The sequence below is a fragment of the Thalia democratica genome, chromosome 4 (assembly GCF_965202585.1).
Source record: "Thalia democratica chromosome 4, ktThaDemo2.hap1.1, whole genome shotgun sequence".
Taxonomy (NCBI): Eukaryota; Metazoa; Chordata; class Thaliacea; order Salpida; family Salpidae; genus Thalia; species Thalia democratica.
Genome location: NC_139168.1, coordinates 67,905,130 through 67,924,109, shown reverse-complemented (window position 1 = coordinate 67,924,109; position 18,980 = coordinate 67,905,130). Strand labels below are relative to the sequence as shown.

Sequence of the window (18,980 nt, the reverse complement as noted above, 5' to 3'; positions counted from 1 at the left end):
ATAAACATAAAGAGAGAAAATACGTCTTGTACATTTTTTAAAGGCAAAACTGTTATAAATGGTGGTCGAACGTATAGACGTTTCTCCGACGTCTTTTTTAATTCATTTGAAGCATATTGTTTTGGTAAAAATAAATGGACACGACTTCCCGATATATTAAAAAAAAAATTCTTATGGGACTTTAGGTATAAAAAAAAATTGTTTTTCATATCTTATTTTCGAAAAAATGCAATTTATAATACTAAAATTCAGTTTTAATAGTACAATAAATTAAACTTATGAGTTTATCTTTTTTATGCGACTTTTTAGTACAAAAGAATAATTTTGATTTTGTTTTTAATTAATTTTGTTAAAAATACTTTTATTTTAATGAATACTTCTACACTGCTTACTGAGAAAAAAATTTATAAAAATTTTGACTTAAATTGTTTAAATTTTAATAAATGTTTTAACTATACTAGCTAACTATTAAAAATGAATTATACTAGCTAATTAATTTCTTTTTTTTATTTGCCGTTTATTTAACATAGTTACAAAAAATTTTATTATACAATCGTTGTATTTGTGCAAACATAAATAAAAAGATGTAGATTTTAAAAATTGTGAATCAGCAAAAAAAATTCAAATCTATGAAGAAAGATAAATATGTTTGTCTTAAAAAAATGGTTTTCTTGTAGAAACTAAAGAGAGAAGTTTTAAGTTTTAGACCAGGGTTTCCCTAACTTTTTTTTAAACGGCCTCCTTTAAAGAAATTAAAACAGCTATGGACCTTTTCAACAAGATTACTTTAAAAAGCACTATTAAAAACACCTCAGACATTACTTTATCAACGAAAAAAATTAGGTGGTGTATACGATAACTTCGGAAAAAACTAACAACGATTAACAAGAAAAAAAAAACGTTTGCTTCTAAAAAAACTTCTTTGTGCATCGATGAACCAACAACTTAGTTAGATATTTAACTATTAAAACTTCTAATAAAGCACAATAAAAGTTTAACGCAAAAATATTATGGTAGCAACAAAACTACTTTAGTTTTTAACTGTTGATGACCGGTTATTCCATTATTTCTACTACATTTTTGGTAGTTTAGCGTAAGAAAAGTCGTAAACCTGGTGAATTGCTTTGCAAACTTTTCCCGACCACACGTTACTTTCTACGTCATAAAGAAATATCGATCCGTAACAGAAAAAGAGAATCTTGTTTCCAACTGAAGTGACTTTAGAGTTGTCAAAAAACGACAAAAAGTCCGCAGGAGGCGTGCGCAACAAAACGAATTTGCTGCAACAAGAATCGAAAACTTCGAAACTGGTCGAAGAACGACCGTCAAACACGAACAGCTTGTTCTTGTGAGCAACTGATTTGTGGCGTTCCCTCCGTTCAACCATGGCGGGCATGTTCGACCACGAGTCATCAACGTGATCGTACGCCTCGACGCTGCTCATTATTCCGTTGTAGTTGTTGCACCCGCCAGAAACGAAGATTCTTCCTTCGAACACGGCGCACGCCGCGTTCTTCCTCGCAGATTGCGTTCTGGCAACCGCCTTCCAAGTCGAGGTTGCCGTGTTGAACTCGAGACAGTTTTTAGTGATGTTTATAGAAAAGTAGCGTCCTCCGATGTAATAAATTTTATCCATAAACGAACACGCACAAAAATCAGCACGAACATCGTACATTTTACTTACGACGCTCCAAGTGTCAGTGGCAGGTGAATATTTTTCAACGGGCGTCACCGGGTCCCATCTTACATTGCTGTTGTCATAGTAACCGTCGTTGCCACCTAGTGCGTAAATTTCACCCTTGATGCAAAACGTTTCGGAATTGGTTCGCGCATGGTTTATTTCTGACAAATTACTCACTTTTGAATGGTTGTTGACATCAACAGTAAAGCAATTTTTAAGAACTTGAAATTTTGTTTGACCGCCGACAAAAACAAAAGTAAAACTATCTTGGCTACAGTGCCTGTTGTTAGATGGAGCATCCCTATATTTAAACTCTTTTTTGTTCCTGATAGTTTTCTTTATAACATCAAGACACTCCAAGTCCTCAACTATCCACATATTCTGGTCTACCATATTGTTCAAAGCAGGAACTGTTAACAATGAAAGACGAACTGTTTGCAAGAGATATTTCGCATATTTACTTCGCTCAATAGTATTATGATTCAACCAGGCGTTCATTGCACTGAATACTTGCAGCTCCGAATCGATCAGTAACTCAGAACTGTTTAATATTGCTGCTACTAATGTAAAGTCTAACTCTAGAAAGTCCTTTGAACCTGCAGCAGTAGTAAACCAACGCTCAATGAGGCGTAAAGACATGTTGGAAAGTTCCTCGAGTCTAAATAGTCGACAAAAGGAAAAATATGTTATACAGTTAGGTACAGTTACATTATCTTTAATCCATTTAATTGCTTGATTTGCTGTTTTTTCATCCATCAAAACTTTGCTAACTTTTACAAGTTTTATTTTGTTTTCTTCGTTAGATTTCTTATTTTCTGAATAAGTTTTGACAATTAGTATTATTATTTTTTTCTACTTAAAACTTTAAAATTACAAAAAAACCTAAACAAATCTTTCGATTAACTTTAAATTTAAGTAATTAAAGTTATAGTTAATCAACTACCATTATTGTATAAATTTTTTGATATATATAAAATATATTAATAATTAAACTAAAATACATTTCAGAAAACTTGTGCATTTTTCATAATCACAATAAAATTTTATAAATAATGTTATTACATATTTTGATATAGTTATAAAATATTGAAATTTTCTTCGGAACTTAATTTTTTAATTGACAATACAAATATAAACCTTTTTCATAAAAAACCTGTAAAATTTTTTAAATGTTTACTAAAAGTTTAGATTCAATTAGTGCAAGTTTATACTGACTTATTATTTAGTTTCGGTTGGTAGTAATATCCTATGGAAATTAAAGAAAAAACTTGAATAAAACTACAGCGGTACTTATATGAGATAAAAAAAACTTTAAAGTTTATCAGTACGTTCTTTAATCGCTTACAATTCATTTATATTATTCGAAAAATATAATTAAAATTGTGCAATATGTAAAATATTTCTTTTTTTTTAATAAATGTATTTTAGTTTTTTTTTAATCAACTCCATGCGGATGGTTACTTTAAAAGTTTTATTTTTAGTTAAGATGTAAAATTTTAACTCACAAACAAAACATATTTTTTAGTATCGTTATTTTATTAGTATTTCAAAAAAAAAGATAATTTTGAAAGTTATTGAAAGGAAGATTATTAAAAATAAAATTAAATGCGATTTTGCCTTGAACATTAAAATTAGAAAAAATTTACCTTCATCAATAAACACATAATTTTGAAGAGTAATTTTCATTACTTATTTAGTTTGTTAAACTACTAAAGTTCTATAACTAATAATATTAGAGAAATGTTTTTTTTAATTTGGTAAACTTTTACAGTTAGTTTTACTACAACTATTAGGCTGAAAATTAATGGCAACTAATTAAATAAGATCATAATACTTCAAGCTATATGCTAATTTTAAAAATTACTTCAGTTTTATAACGAATTGAGACTAAGAATAAGAATAATATAGCAATCTTTAATTATTAGCTTAACCTCATACGTAGTTATATATTTATTTCTTAAACGAATAGATTATTTTGACTCAATCGTAAAGGAAAAAAAAATCAAATTTTTTGTCCTCAGTTTGCAACAAAATTGAGGAGTTAGAACAACTACAACTGCTAGGTTTAAAAAAGTTCTATTTACTGTAACATTGATTTAAAATCTTTCTATATTGGTAAAATCTAATAGCTAGTTTTTAACATGTGCATTTCTAAAATTATGTTTTAATTTCTACGGTACTAATTTCAGTTTAATTAATATTATTGTATTTTAATTTTATTTTTTAGTTAGTGTTAGTTTATTTTAAAAACCCACCTGGTTTCAAAACATCAATTCGTTGCCTAGTATTTTCTTTGCACAGATCGAGAAAACAAAGCTTTTTGTCTTTTGCGAAAATATTTTTATCACGTGCTGATGAAACTCGTTTTCGTTTTACAGTACTTTTAATCATATTCATGTTTTAAAGTCTGCAATGTTTAATAATATTGAATAAGTGTAAAGTATAGATAGTCGTACACTTAATTTATTGATACTACTCAACATAACTTATTTCAGCCTTATATAATTATTGTCTTATAAATACGAGATGCTATTTTGGTCTACGTTATAAAAATCTGACAGACAATTTAAAAAAAGTATCTTTTATAAATAGGAACCATAAAACACTATACAAAATATTTATTTAAAAACTTTGAGTTATTTTATGAACAACCTTGAAATAAATAAAACTTTATAAAAAACAAAGGTTTAGTGCAGTATACTATAAAACAGTTATAGAACTGTCAAGTATTTAAATCTACTCCAAAAGACTTAAAACAAGGTTGCCACAGATTAAGCTGAGAAAAACTTCCTGACTTTTCCTGAAATTTTTCTGACTTTTCTAATTCAAACTCTTAATTGAAACTTATTCTAAAAAACATAATCTAACACTTGAAATTATATAGAGCTTTAAATCTAATTTTAAAACAGGTTAAAACAACAGTTTTTTTGCTAAATTCAATCATCAAACTGCCATTACATCTTTGAATCATCTGTGTATGATTGGTGTATTTGCAATAAAATGCTCTATCAGCAAAATACTTGTATTATTACCTTATAAACACAGAATGTCTGAAAAATGACACAACTTTTTTAGTTATTTCTAACATAAATAAACAAAACTATTTTTTTTATTACATGTATCAAAGTTTATTTTCTCCGTTTCTTTATTAGCACTTAAACCTCTTCATTTAATGTAGATATGGTGTTGTTAATCTGATTTGCATTCCGCTTTTTTCATTTTCATTGCAGTTAAAACCATTTGCCTCATTTTATTTAAATCATTCTTATCTGCCGCGCCTACAATTGTTGAAGAGAATGTTTTATCAAAATCTAGCCACAATTTGTAGGCTTCGTTTCTTTACTTTCTGCACTCATTTATTTTTACTCCCAATTTTGCTGGCTCAACTATTTACCTAAACAAAAAACACTTCAATTCTAAAATTATGCTAGATAAACTTTTGTGTATATATCACAGTTTCACTATGGACGTTTAGTTGCTGCAGATCATCAACACTAAAAAAGCTTACAAAAACTGTTTGTTCAAGTAGAGTGGTTGTTCAATATGTTAATAGAAAATTTTGCACCTTTTTAAAAGATATTTTATTAAATTAAACCAAATGAAGTCATTGTAAATTAAATTATATTGTAAAATTCTAGGAAAATTTTGAATTTTCAGTCTGACTTTAAAGGAACTTCAATTATTTTTTTCCATTTGAAGGCTTTGTGAAATAAGAAACTTTTTATATTTAAATTGATAAAATCTTACAGTTTTTAAAGTTTTAATAAATTTCCTGACTTTTATTGACTTTTGTCTTTTTTTAGTTTTTCCTCACTTTTCCTGATTTTCTGACTTTTCTTGATCTTGTAGCAACCCTGTTAAAACAACTAACCATAGCTTATATAAGATTATTTTTAGAGCAATAAACTATAAAGGGCTTAACAAACTGTTAAACTTGTAAATCTTACTCAATTATTAAAAGCAACTAAACATACAGTTTAAATATTAATTTTATATTTAAACAATACTTACAAATAGGTTTAATCAAATAAATAAAATTCAATTAGAGTTCTTTTAGCAGGTCCCTCTCTCAGCTACACAATACACAACTGACTGCACAAGCATATGTAATTGTTTTGTTTTGTTTTCTAGAACTTGGTCAGTATTTTCACGCCTCACTAACCCTCATTTTGATTGGCTCATTAGGTTATGATTAAGTTCACTTCCAAATATGGTCATTGTTGCCTGGCTCTATATATTCAGAGCTCAAACAATAATAATTTATACAAAGTAAAAGCACTTTTAAAACGGTAACCAAGGAATCAGTTTAAAAAGTAGAGTAAAATGTTATCCTTAGTCTTATGAACTGTATGTAAACTTGCTTGTGATTTACAAACAATTTGGTTAATAAATAAATTCTTAAATCTAAATAAATTCTAAATTCCTAAATCTTAAAGTTAAAGTTAGTACTTTAATAACAACTAGAGAAAGAAAAAAATATATTTTTTTTTTTAGGCAGTACCACACCATACTGTAAATTAAAATACTATACTGTACCTATGAAAACGTTATTCTTAATAAATATTTTAAAACAAGACTTAGCTGTTTAAATAACGTGAGAAAAAAAACCCTACTTATATTACATAAAAGAAAAAAAGTAAAAATAAAATCAATAAGTCTTAAGAAAATAAGAAAAACTAATAAACTTATATTTATATCAGGGTAACTTTATTTTGAATCACAACCTTACTTTATAATAATAGCAGGAGTTTGATAGCCTGAATTAATTAATCAAGTAACTAATTGAAGAAATACATGAAAGTGATAATCATTAAAAATTTATTTTGTGAAAATTTTCAGCTATAATGTTAAAGTAAAGAAATTCAAAATATCATTAACACGTTTTTTTTTCTTCAAAGTAAAAAAGTTATTAAGTTTTACAATTATTTTTTCTTTTAGAGGAAATTAAAACTTTACTTGATATTATGAGATTAAATCTTTAAATAGTTCTAAATAAAGAATTAATTTTTTAAGTCATAACTCAACGATGTTAGTAAAATACAAATCAGTTTCTTTTTTATTATTCTAGTATAAGTTATGTTGATAAAATTGTTCAAAACTCTTAAAAAGTGCATTGAAATAAATTGAAAGCTTTTGCTGCATATTTAGTTAAAATAATAAAGTTATTGATTTTTAAATAAGTATGATTATCAGACTGACTTTTCTTGAAACCAAGATAATCAACAAGAGTGGCCTAAAAAAAGGTAAAATCATGTAGGCTGGATCGAGTTCTTGAAAATATCTAAAAAATAAACTGTGAAAGCTAGAAGCTAAACGTTATACAGTTAATCAGTAATACCTAAAAGTAACAAAATAATAAGAAATGTATTTAAGATAAAAAACAAAAAAATACATTTTTTAAGAAAACAAATTTTAATTACATAAATGTAGATTGAGGATTTAAGTAAAACATCAAAGCTAGCCTAAACTTTGAAAACTAAAACATTAAACATCATTATACAGCCTGAAGTTTCAGAATTTTCAATCTAACCTGAGAGTGTGATAACCCTGAATAATACTAAATTCTTAAACTTGAAATTACCAGGGTTTTTACTACTTAAAGCAAAAAATTATTCTGAGTGGCTAAAACTTTGCCTGAGTTAAGCAAACTGGTCTGTATTGTACTCAATTTTTTGAAAAAAAAAGGAAAAAATAGTACAATATGTAGTTAATCAAAGTTAATAAGCTAAATTTATCATTTGTAAATATTCCTTCAGTTGTATAAAAAAGAAATAATATATAACACTCATGTTGTCTAAAAAAGTTAAGATAAAGTAAAATATAAATTAAAGTATTATATTTGATGTTACCTGAAACTTCAATGCATTACTACATTTTTACAGATAAACTTTTTTGCTTGAAACTGTAATCATAGTTAAGGTTTTAAGATTCCCTGATTAAAAAAGAAATTAAACTGTGTAGTAATATTTTTTGTTTTGATTTCAAAAAAATAGTTTCAATTTTAAGCATAATGTTTCAATTGTGAAAATGTTACTGAGAAATTTATAAAACTAAACTTTTTAATTCTTTACATAATTCATATGAGTTTAATTTAAAATATTTAGTAAAGATGTTTTTTTTATTTTAATTTTAATAATAATTAATAAAATAATTTAAATCTTAGCAAATAAATCATTAGATGAAATTTAGTTATTGAAAGTAAAAACTGAAAATTAAGACTATCTATGTTTTTTGAATGACTTTAAGATTCAATTTTATGATTGTAGCTGAATTACTGAAAAATTTTACCTCACACAAACCTATTCACATTAGTTTTAAAAGTATTAATAATACTAATAGGCTGAATATTCTACAAATGTCTCGCTGATTGGCTGATCTATTTTCTTAGAGATAAAACTATCCAACCGTGAATTTTGATGATAACTAACATATTTTAGTGCCACAAGTTGTTACAAATTAGCAAAACACTTGGTTTAAAATTCAAAAGTCTGTTCTCAAATAATAAACCTTACCAGTTTCAGAAATTTGTATACAGTTTAAATGTAATAAACCTGTAGCATGAGAAAAACTTAATAACTAATAATTTAACTTAAGATAATTTTTACTGCTAATATAAGGTTATAAGTGGTTGGGTCAATTATTTTTATATAAAAATTCACAGTAATTACCTAGTATTAAGTTGCACTAGTATCAAGCTGAAATTATGTTTAACATCATTGTTTTAATTTTAGGCTAAAATAATTTTTTTTATGCCAAAAATGCTTAATCAAAAAATTTACTTTGCTTTAATCAAGCTTTAAATACATAGTAAGAATAAATTTATTTCTGACAAACTCAAGTATTCTATTGATTTTGTTTTACAATATCATAATCAGTATAAAATATTGAAATGATATTATTGCTTTATATTATTTAATAAAAACGGTAAAATTTTTAAGTTTTATTAGTTTATGATATATAATTTAATTTATGTACTTATAAAATTTAATTTTTTAGCAAAAATTATGCTTAAGAAGACATCAAATACAATATAATTCAGTTTGATATTGGTGCAACATCATCCTATGTATTTACCGAATTCACATTGGCTTATATGTAATAAAATATATAGGGTTGCCACACACTAATAAGCTCAGGGAATTTTCAAATTTTTGAAAATGTGATTAAAACTCAAAAAATTTTTAACTTTAAAAAACTCTATGAAACTCAAAGCACTTTTGATTTTCCTAAAAATTTAAGGGAAGTTTTAAGATTAAAAAAAGTCCCTGGAAAAATTTTAAATAGTTTATTAAAGTTTTTAAGGATTTCAAAAAAACTCAAGGAAACTCCAGGAAGTTTAAGGTTACTCAGAAAAGATTTTATGACTCAAAGAAAGGCAAACCTGTATATGATATGATTTAATTTATAGTATTTTCAAGGCCAATTTTCTTGGAATTCAAAGAAATGATCATTAAAAATATTTACAGGGTAACTCAGGCCTCTGATTGTTTTTACATGTACTTTGTTTTTGAACTAAAACATTGTTTGAAAAACAGATTTCTGATTTGCCACAAGATATTTTTCTAAGGGTATAGGGGGATTCAAAGCCAATCACTTCCATATTTTTATTTATTTATACAACTATGATACTTCCATTAAGTGTGCAAAAGGGAAATACTTCCAAAAATATACCTCCAAAACACAAAAGGGAATTATAGTTGATGCCAGGGGTTTACATCCATGTAAGGTACGAACCTGCACAATCTAACCATCTATTAATCAAATTTGATATTTACATACAAAAAAAAATGATCTATATATGACGTTTAAACGACATTTTATTGTTTATTTTAAATACAAAATGTACTAAATATCATTGTTTTTGTTAAAACAGGTTAAGTTATAATGTCTAAATCTTTTTTTTTGACACGTTTTCTTATTATTTTCTGAGTTTTAACATAAAAGCTTAATCACTATGGATATTTATATACTTTTTACCCAAAATTGGTTAATTGTTTAATTTAAAACTTACATAAAATTGATTTTTTATTAGTAATTATTAAAAAAAAATTTAGTGCTTAGCGGTTTATAAAAACACTAATGAAATTTTAAAAAACTAATGGTTTAGTGTAATTTAAGTTAAATTAAAATAAGCAAGTTTTTTTTACATCATTTAAAGTATTAGAGTTGTTTTGGATTTTTTATTAACAAGTTGATTTTAATTTTAAAAATTTTAAACATTTTATGCTCTGTAGCGCCACAAATTTTAAACATATCAGTGACGCATTGCTGAAATATTCAGCAGAAAGTCACAATATGTTGCCTTGAGTCTTGAGTCTTGACATTTAATATATTATTTACAAATCGTCAATGATAAAACGATAGTTTTAACATTAAATCGGTAGTAATTAAAAAGTACCTTGTAAAGAAGCTTGCAGTTGGTTAAAGATTGTAGAAAAATATTTTGTTATCTAATTTTCGATATGTTAAATTACTTTATACTTTTTACTTTTGTTTAATATATCGTTTGATTAGATAGACTTAAAGCTAGCTTAAAACTACAATATCCTTGAAAGTACAAAACATAGGCAAGTTTAATTTTTATAAAACATATAAACTTTTTAACGTTAATTTGGACTTGAAATTTTCTAATTTTATATTTATTACTGAAATATTTAAATAAGTGCACAGTACACTGCACAATGAAAAAACAATAAAAAGTCTCCTGTAACAGTTTAAATCGTTCACCAACTAGCTAGAGCTAGACTATCTGAAGAAACTATATAAATTTAAACCATAGACAAGGATTTATATAACTTCCATTTTCTTTAGAAATTATAAAATGCTGTATAAAAGTGTTTGTTTAACAACTTGAAGTAGTTCAAAAAATATTTGAAGTGAGTTAATAAGTTTTAAGTTCCATGGATAAATAAAACATCTGAGAAAGAATTAAAATAATAGTTAGTTAACTACAAAACTGATAAACACTTAAAATATAACAACTTTTTATTGTTTAGATATAAATTCTAGTTTTTAGTAAAAATATTGTAATCCCTGTTATCCCCAACCCTTACCCTCGGTCAGTAACTATTTTTTTTGTTTTATATTAATTTATCTTTTAGCTTTTTTCTCTGTTTCTCACACACTACTTTTTGATTATTTTTTTACTCTCGTGCAAAAATGTAACTTGTGCAAAACTGACCCTTGGTGTATAATTGTCTTTGTGAAATTTAGCCCCCTCGTGATATTAGTAACCTCCTACAATTTTGTCTTTTTGCAATTTTGATCCGTTGCCACCTTATCTATGTCTTTATTTTTGTATGCACATTGTAGGTATTTGGACCTAGTTGGTAGTAAACAAATATTGTATATAAAAAAATTGCAAAAGTTCCTGTGAATAATGTTGAATAGTGTGTGCCCTTAATTCAAGTGTATAGCAAAGAAACCTTTTGCATATGAATCTTATCCTAATATAATGATTTAATAGAAGATAAAAAACCTAGAATCCTGGAAAAACCTTAAACTTTAAATAAAATCACCAAAAAACTTGGAACTTCAAAAATCTTTACATTTAAGGTGACAAAATTTTATTACATATTTAAAAGTTACTATTAAAAATCTCTTATGGTATTTTTCTAGCATGAAGTGACACTAATATCAAGCTGAAATTACAAGCCTTCTGTAACCATAACTTTAGGCTAATAGTGCTTTTTTTTTAATTGATAAAGTATTTTTAAAATTATTATCTGTAAGTCTATTTTTAATTACAGCTTAAAAATAATTAGAAGTACCTAGTGAAACTTTGTAGTTTGACTCAAAAAATATACAATATACAACTTACTCAAAAGTTATTATCTTGTATACTTTTTTAATAAGTAAATGACTATTTATTTATATAGCTTCTTTAAAACAAAGTTTCTTTTTAGACTTAACATATTACACTATAAAATTGATTTTTAGCCTAAATTTATGGTTTAAAAAGACATAAAATAGATTAAAATATTATATAGTTTCAGCTTGATATTGATGAAACATCATTCTAGGTAACTTTGTATAATCACAATTTCTTTCGTGTTAAATACATTAAAACTAGTATTATGTTATCTTTTCAGTATCTTATACTTTTCAAGGAAGTTTTTTTCTTAAAATGTCATGATAAAAATGGACCAAGAAACCTATAAAAAATAAAAAAATCTGGAATAAAGTTTTAAAAAACCTTCTATAACAACCCTGTTACAGTGAATTGAGATTAAATTAGTGGATTATGTAGTTTATATGATTTCTTTTTCCTAATAAAATAAAAGGTTTTCAAATTAGTGTGTCAATATGTTTAAAAATTAGTAGAAAATAATTAAGTATTTATAAATCTTACATTTGATTTAAATATTTAGTATTGAAATTATGCTTTAATAATTTAATGCTTACCTCAATCACTTTTTAAACCAAACAATTCAAAGGTTAAACTACCATGTAAAATTTTATTAGTATTTTAATTTTACTCTTTAATATTTTTATTTGAGTAAAAAACCATAAACAATAATTCTTTCTTTCAGATTTTGTATGGGATAAAGAATGAATGTGAGTACTTAGTAGTAAATCACTCTATAACTTAAAAAAGTTATTAAAATATAATTTTCAGTTTTTATGCAAAACTTAGATTTTGTAGGATTTTACTCAAACATTAACCTAGTTTATACAGGGTTGCCGAGAAACCTGGAATTTAAGAAAAACCTGAAATTTAATAATTTGGCAAAAAAACCTAGAAAAAATTCAGGGTTGTCACCTTACCAGGGGCGTGTTTTGACTAGTTTCCTGCTTCCTAGGAACCCCCTGAAAAAAAAGAAAAGAATAAAAGATTCTTAGAATATCACTAAAAACCTTGTATATTGACTTTGTTTTGGTTATTAAATAAACTTTTAATAATGAATGTTGAATTTATAACACTGAAAGATTAAAAAGTTTCCTTAACAATAAATGCTCTTTTTTGCCCAGCTGAAATAGATTTTAAATAAAAATTCAATTGTGATGTCATAATAGGTAAAAGTTTGAAAGTAGAATTTTCTTTCTATGAAACTTTTTACTAAGATGCTCTTAGTTACAACTATAAATTGTTATTTAGTGTAACTAACTTTTGATATAATATTATTTTGAACTAGTAAGTACAATTTTAATTAAAAAATGTCCAATATAATCAGTTAAATTTTATTTTACTTATTTGGTTGTATATAAAAAGGTTGTGTGAAGCTTTTGTTCTTTAAAATTTATATTTTTTGTTTATGTGTCAACCAACTGGGTTTAAACCTTTAAAAGTTCATTTTATTCTTGTATCATTTAATGGTATTTTAATATTTTCTTATTTAAGTTGTTTTATTTTGTATATCTGTTTGCCACAAAGTTAATTCTTCATTTTTTGAAGTTTTTAACTCAAGAGAGATTTCTAAATCATTATTAGAACTCCTGCACCATCAGGCAAACATTTAGTTATAATATAAATATTTTTTAATTTAGTTGTAAAAGTCTAAACATTTTTGGTTATTTCTTAGGATGATGTCGCACTAATAACAAGCTGAAATTATATTGTGTTAAATATCTTTTTGAACCATAATTTTAGGCCAAAAATCAATATTTTAAGCCTTGTATGATTGATCTAAAATTATACTTCGTTTTAAACAAGCTATATAAATACATAGTTAGATTTAAACTCATTTGTTATAAACTAAAATACTTAATTGATTTTATTTTACACTATAGTTATGTATAATAGTTATTGTATCATTTGCTTTATTCTAAAAATAAAAGCAGTTAAATATTTAAGTTTTATTGGTTTATAGTAAAAAAGTTTTATTCATGTATTTGTAAAATATGTTCTTTTAGCTTATAACTACTATAAACGAGATAACTTTAAAAAAAATTGACAACATTGAAGCAAATATAATTTTAGCTTGATATTGATGCGACATCATCCTAGGAAATTACCCATTTTTTTTAGTGAAATTTAAATTTTTATAGATTAAATTACTTGAAACATTTTGTTGTTATGGAAACAATTATTTTTAACATTGAAATTTTGTTGATACTATTTTATAATATATACAAATAAATTTATTATTAAGTGTATTAATATTTAAGTATTTATCATGATGGAAGAAATAGTATGTTAGTATGAGTATTGTGAGAAAAAGTCAGTTCTATTGCAGTGACCTTTAAGTTAAGACCTTCCAGATATAGTATCACAATTAAATTTATTACTGGTTATATTTTTTTTGTAAAGTTTTATTTGTTTACTTTTAATAACTAGTTTCTATTTTCAATTCAAATAATGTTTTCTAGGATTTAAGTTGTTTACAAAAATTAGTTTTAGATTTAAAGATTCTTTTTTTTTTGTAAAGAAATTGTTGTTATTTTAGTTTTATTCTATCATTACCTACATCTTTAAGACTTTTAGATATTTGTATTAAACGAGCATGGTTGCTTTTGAACAACCATCTTAGAAGAATTAAGTACAGCTTCAAACTCAACAAAACAAATTGCATTGCTCTTAAGTAACTTATATCTTTTGAACATCAGTTTTTCAACTAATTAATTATTTACTACTAAAAATTATCAAAAAAATATGTGCTTTCAAAAACCTGTAAATAAATCTGATAAAACTGGAAGAAAATTAAAAAAAAACAAGTAGCAACCCTAAACCTGGAATTGGAAAATTAGAAAAAAAAAAAAAACATTTTTATATAACCTTGAAAAGCCTTAAACTTAAAACTAATTTTTCATGTTACAGAGTTGCCACATACTCAGAGAAACTCAGGATGTATTGAATTATTTTTATCAAGATTTTACTTTAACATTAACTCAAGATGACTCAGATCAGTTTTGTTTTTATAAACATCTCAGTATAGTTTTAAGATTTTTACAGTTAGTTATTTTTCCATGCATTTCCTGATATGTTTCTTCCGAAGTTTTATTGGCAAGTCATTTATGTTGTCTTATACTTATATTCTTCTACTACTTAAAACATAAAACAATTTTAATTAAAACAAAACAACAAACATTATTTGTGGTTTATATTTGAAGCAGGCTAACTTTAAAAATAAATATTAAATATTGCTATTTAAATAAAATTTATATCCATTTTGTTAAAAACAATAATAAGTAAGCTTCAAAATAATAAAAATGCAGGAACAATTGCAACTAAATCTCTTTAAATGGGTTAACAAACAACGTTTTCTTGTTTGATTAGCTTACTCATTCTTTTTTTAGTTGGCATTAAAAATTTTGTTTGGGTATCAACAATAGTTACTAACTATAATTGGATTGAAGTTAATCAGCTAAATTTTTAATAGAGTTTTTATTAGCATTATGGATTTTGAACAAATAACCAGAAAAAAATGGACTGCAGAAGATCGTGATGAGTTGATAAAGAAGCAGGAAGAGGAGTTGGAAAATTTTATGATGAATGAGAGTAAAAAAATTAAATCATCATCTAAATTTGATGAAGAAGAATTTGAAAATATGCTCGAAACTCATCCCATTTTCATGAAAAAAGACGCTATTATAACTCAAGATGACATAGACAAAAATCCAATTCTTAAAGGATTGCAACAAGTTAAGTACGATGAAAATGATTCTCCTCAGGATAAGGCATTAGCTCATAAAATAGATGGAAATTTTTGGTTTAAAAACAAAATGTACTCGCAAGCGCGTCTGGCCTATACTAAAGCTTTGAAAATGGACAGTAAAGATAAACAGTTAGAAGCTGTTCTGTATACTAATAGGGCTGCTGCTGATTTTTATCTGGAAAACTACAGATCATCCTACATAGATGCATATGCTGCTACAAAATTGGAGCCACAACGTTTAAAAGCTTTAATTAGATGCGCACAGTGTTCTAAAATGTTGAAACGTTACGATCAGGCTGTTGATTGGTGTAAAATTATTATAAGCATTGAAGCAGGTAATGAGTTTGCCCTAAAATGTATTGCTGACGCTTGCACTGCTAAAAAAGTAGCTGAGAGGGACCAGAGAAAAAAGAAAATGGAACAGCGTAAAGTTGAAAATAAAAACAAAAAACTCATGGATGCAGTTTTGAAAAGAGGCGTTACTTTAGACTCTAATGTGCTTGAAAAAATGATGATTCAGATGAAGAAGATGAAGAGTTGAGTGAAGTTCAACTGTTTATGAAGCAAATAACCAGCCCAACAGGAAATATTGTTGCTCTAAAAGAAAACTTACTGTATTGGCCTGTTTTGATAATGTACCCAGAATACAAAACAAGTGACTTTACTGAAGGTTTTGGAGAAAACACGCGTTTTTCTGACCAGGTTAAAGAATTGTTTCGTCACAAAGCACCTTGGGATGAACATTGTGAATATACAGTTGGAAACCTTGATGTTTTTGTTGAAAATTGCAAAAAAGAAAAACTTTACGAAGTTCCATTGGACGTCGACTTGAGAAAAATATTATCTTCTCCTAAAGTTGTTGTTCGCAATGGTACTCCTGGTTTTGTGATTTTAGCAAAAAGTTCATCTTTCCGTTCAAAATTTCTTGAAAAGTATACCGAAATTTACAAACTTCCTCTGTAGACCAATTTTGATTTTTAGTAATGCTAGTAAGATATATAAGATAAATCTTTATTTAGCTTGTTATGTCTAATGTTTTGTCAAATGTTTTAAAAGTAATGTACTAATAAATTCTTATAAACAGTGTCTGTTTTTTTCTCTGTTGTATCTAGCAAAAATAAATTGTTAAAATTGATCTTTGTATATAGTATAAACACTTTGTTTTTAGGAAATTCTTAAAAAAATATAAAAGTTAATTATTGTGTAATAAATTTTAGACTATTTTTTTATAAGATGGAGGTTTAAACCATAATTACAGTTTTTTTTTTTTGCAGTGGCTTTAAAATTTTAGGAAAGGAAAAAAAATATAAATGAACTTAAGTTTTTATATTGTCAAAGTATTAATTACTGTAATCATGAACTAGTTATGATGATAAATAATTGTGGCCACTCTTTGTGAAAAACTTTTGTAAATGTTGTTTTTCATCGTAAATCTAGCAATTTTTTGAGATAACTTATTTAACTTTCAGGAATTTAAAAAATTAAGTCGGAAGGAATTTTTGAAAAACTAAATAACTAAATTTTCTATTAAAAAAAAAAACAAAAAAAGTTTTTTTGTAATAGTGTATTTTGTTTTAAAAAAATTTTGTTTGATTTGTATTGTTTTACAAAATTCTAATTTAAAAAAATAAACTTTTAATAAAACTTTTTTAATAAAACGTGGTTTGTTTATAAAAAGGTTATATATTTAATTTGTTGCTTTTATTTTAAGTTCTTTGTTCTTTTAGTACTACAATAATACTTTTTTTTAATTAACGAGTAATTGATAACTTAAAAAATAGTTATACTTTTGGTGGTTATTTAAACAATTAATAGAAAAGTATTAGAAATTTTTGTTTCGTTTTATACAATTATTAAAAGCTAGTGACTTACTAAACAAACAGCACAAAATATAAAATGCAGAGCAAATTAGGATGCTTACATATAAGTTTAAATTTTATAGAACAAAAAATTTTAATTGCTACATTAACAAACACCTGGTTTAAATTTTATAAGACTTTTTTGTTGATAAAAAAGTTAATTTGAGTAATGATTAAAAAAATTTTTTTATTAAACGTTTTTAAACGAAATAATTACGATGAAAACAAAGTAGAAGTTTACTGATGTTTTAATAGATAGATATAAATAAAGTAGTTCTTTGAATCATAAACCAAACTTTGTTTTAAATAAATCTAAATCTATGATCTATAAACGTTGCAGTTATAAAATCAATAAATATTTTCAAACAATGATAAAAATGTTTAAACACTTTTCACTTGTTAATCATAGAAAATAATTGTTAATAAATTTTGTTGAAGTACTTTATAGCTACTTAAAAATTTAAGTTGTAAATCGTTTTGATATTTAAACTGTTTCTTGCACAAGTTTTAACAAGATATTTTATTTATGTAGTTTAGCTAAAGTCTTAATTAAGTTTTTAATCATAAAAGGTTTAGCCCGAAAATTTACAATAAACATATTCAATGAATTCACAGTAATAAGCGGTTTATTTAGATACAATTTGCTTGAAATTAAGCTGATAAAAAGAATATATATTTTAAAGCAAATAAATTTGTAATTTAAAGCTTTAATTGTAAAACCAATAAAAGCATTAGTAGAACCTTAGATTAAAAAAACATTATAGTACGTTCTATTCTAATTTTTAGGTGTTTTAAAGCTCATTAAAAGCTGTTGAATAAACAAATAAAAGGTTTTAAATATTTGTAGATGTATATTAAAATCTAATACATTTTAAAATTTTAACCGCCAATTTAAACGTTAAACTTAAAATGAAATTAAAACTTTTGAGGTAATTTAATTACGAGATAAATATTAAAAGTGTCATTTTACTTAAATTAAATCTTTAATAAACACCATAAGTGTTAAAAGAAACCCAAGATCTTATCTATGAAACACTAAAACCATTATCGCAATGTTTAGAATTTTTCACTATTTATTTAAATACTACTATTTATTTTTCTTAAAACTTAAAACTTCTTTTTAAATTATTTATACACTTCAACATGATATTTTGCAAACATCGAACCCAATTAAATCGGGCACACTTTCAATTAAATATTCAGTATTTGTGTTGTTTTTGGTCCAAACTCTGTCCAGACTGCCTGTTATTTATACAAGTTCTTGCACTCTTGTGTTGCCTATTCCTATGGCAAACATCTAGAAGATTCTTAAAATTAGTTTTTGGTAAAAACATTTTTATATGAAGTTCTTAACTTCTGAAATTTAACTTATACCATATTTTGAGAGGTTAAAGAAATTTTTTTATTAGCTATAAAACAACCTTTACGTTTTAAAAACCTACTATTATATTTGATAGGGAATTACATTTGTAATACCTATATTTATGCGAAACAACAATGTATAACTTAAAAAAAAATTTTTACAATACCTTGAATATTCAACTTATACATTTTTTTTACAAAGCAACAATACTAATTTAGTGTAATAGGATCTACTTCAACGACAAAAGAACGGTGAAACAAGGAATTTTAAATTTAGTAATTTTTCGCTCACCGTATACATGTATATAACATAATTTTTTTTTAAATCTTAAACTAAACTTAAATTAAAAAGTAAGTTTTATGCTAAGAATTTAACAGATTTTAAGTGTCTGTGTTTTTAATCATTATTACAATATTAGTCCAATTATACACGAGTATTTTACACAAATAAGTTAAAATAAGTTGTCAATTCTAAAACAATTA

The 18,980-nt window shown here is 25.2% G+C and overlaps 2 protein-coding genes across 2 annotated transcripts; one reads left to right on the top strand and one right to left on the bottom strand.

Annotated features, from left to right (window-relative positions):
- Positions 1–1,072: 1,072 nt before the first annotated feature.
- On the bottom strand, positions 1,073–2,320 carry LOC145833610 (kelch-like protein 7). The gene has a single exon (XM_082940764.1). The coding sequence runs from the start codon at positions 2,318–2,320 to the stop codon at positions 1,073–1,075; it is 1,248 nt and encodes a 415-aa protein (XP_082796890.1).
- A 12,696-nt stretch (positions 2,321–15,016) lies between these two features.
- On the top strand, positions 15,017–16,239 carry LOC145833609 (hsp70/Hsp90 co-chaperone CNS1 homolog). Its single transcript, XM_082940763.1, has 2 exons — positions 15,017–15,701; positions 15,797–16,239. The coding sequence occupies exons 1-2, from the start codon at positions 15,017–15,019 to the stop codon at positions 16,237–16,239; spliced, it is 1,128 nt and encodes a 375-aa protein (XP_082796889.1).
- The last annotated feature ends 2,741 nt before the right edge of the window (positions 16,240–18,980 follow it).

Bases quoted from the DNA above. Each gene is read 5' to 3' on its own strand.
- LOC145833610 (XM_082940764.1), bottom strand. From the start codon at position 2,320: ATGTCTTTACGCCTCATTGAGCGTTGGTTTACTACTGCTGCAGGTTCA.
- LOC145833609 (XM_082940763.1), top strand. From the start codon at position 15,017: ATGGATTTTGAACAAATAACCAGAAAAAAATGGACTGCAGAAGATCGT. The intron at 15,702-15,796 runs GTAAAGTTGAAA...ATGATGATTCAG, and splicing joins AAAAAAGAAAATGGAACAGC to ATGAAGAAGATGAAGAGTTG.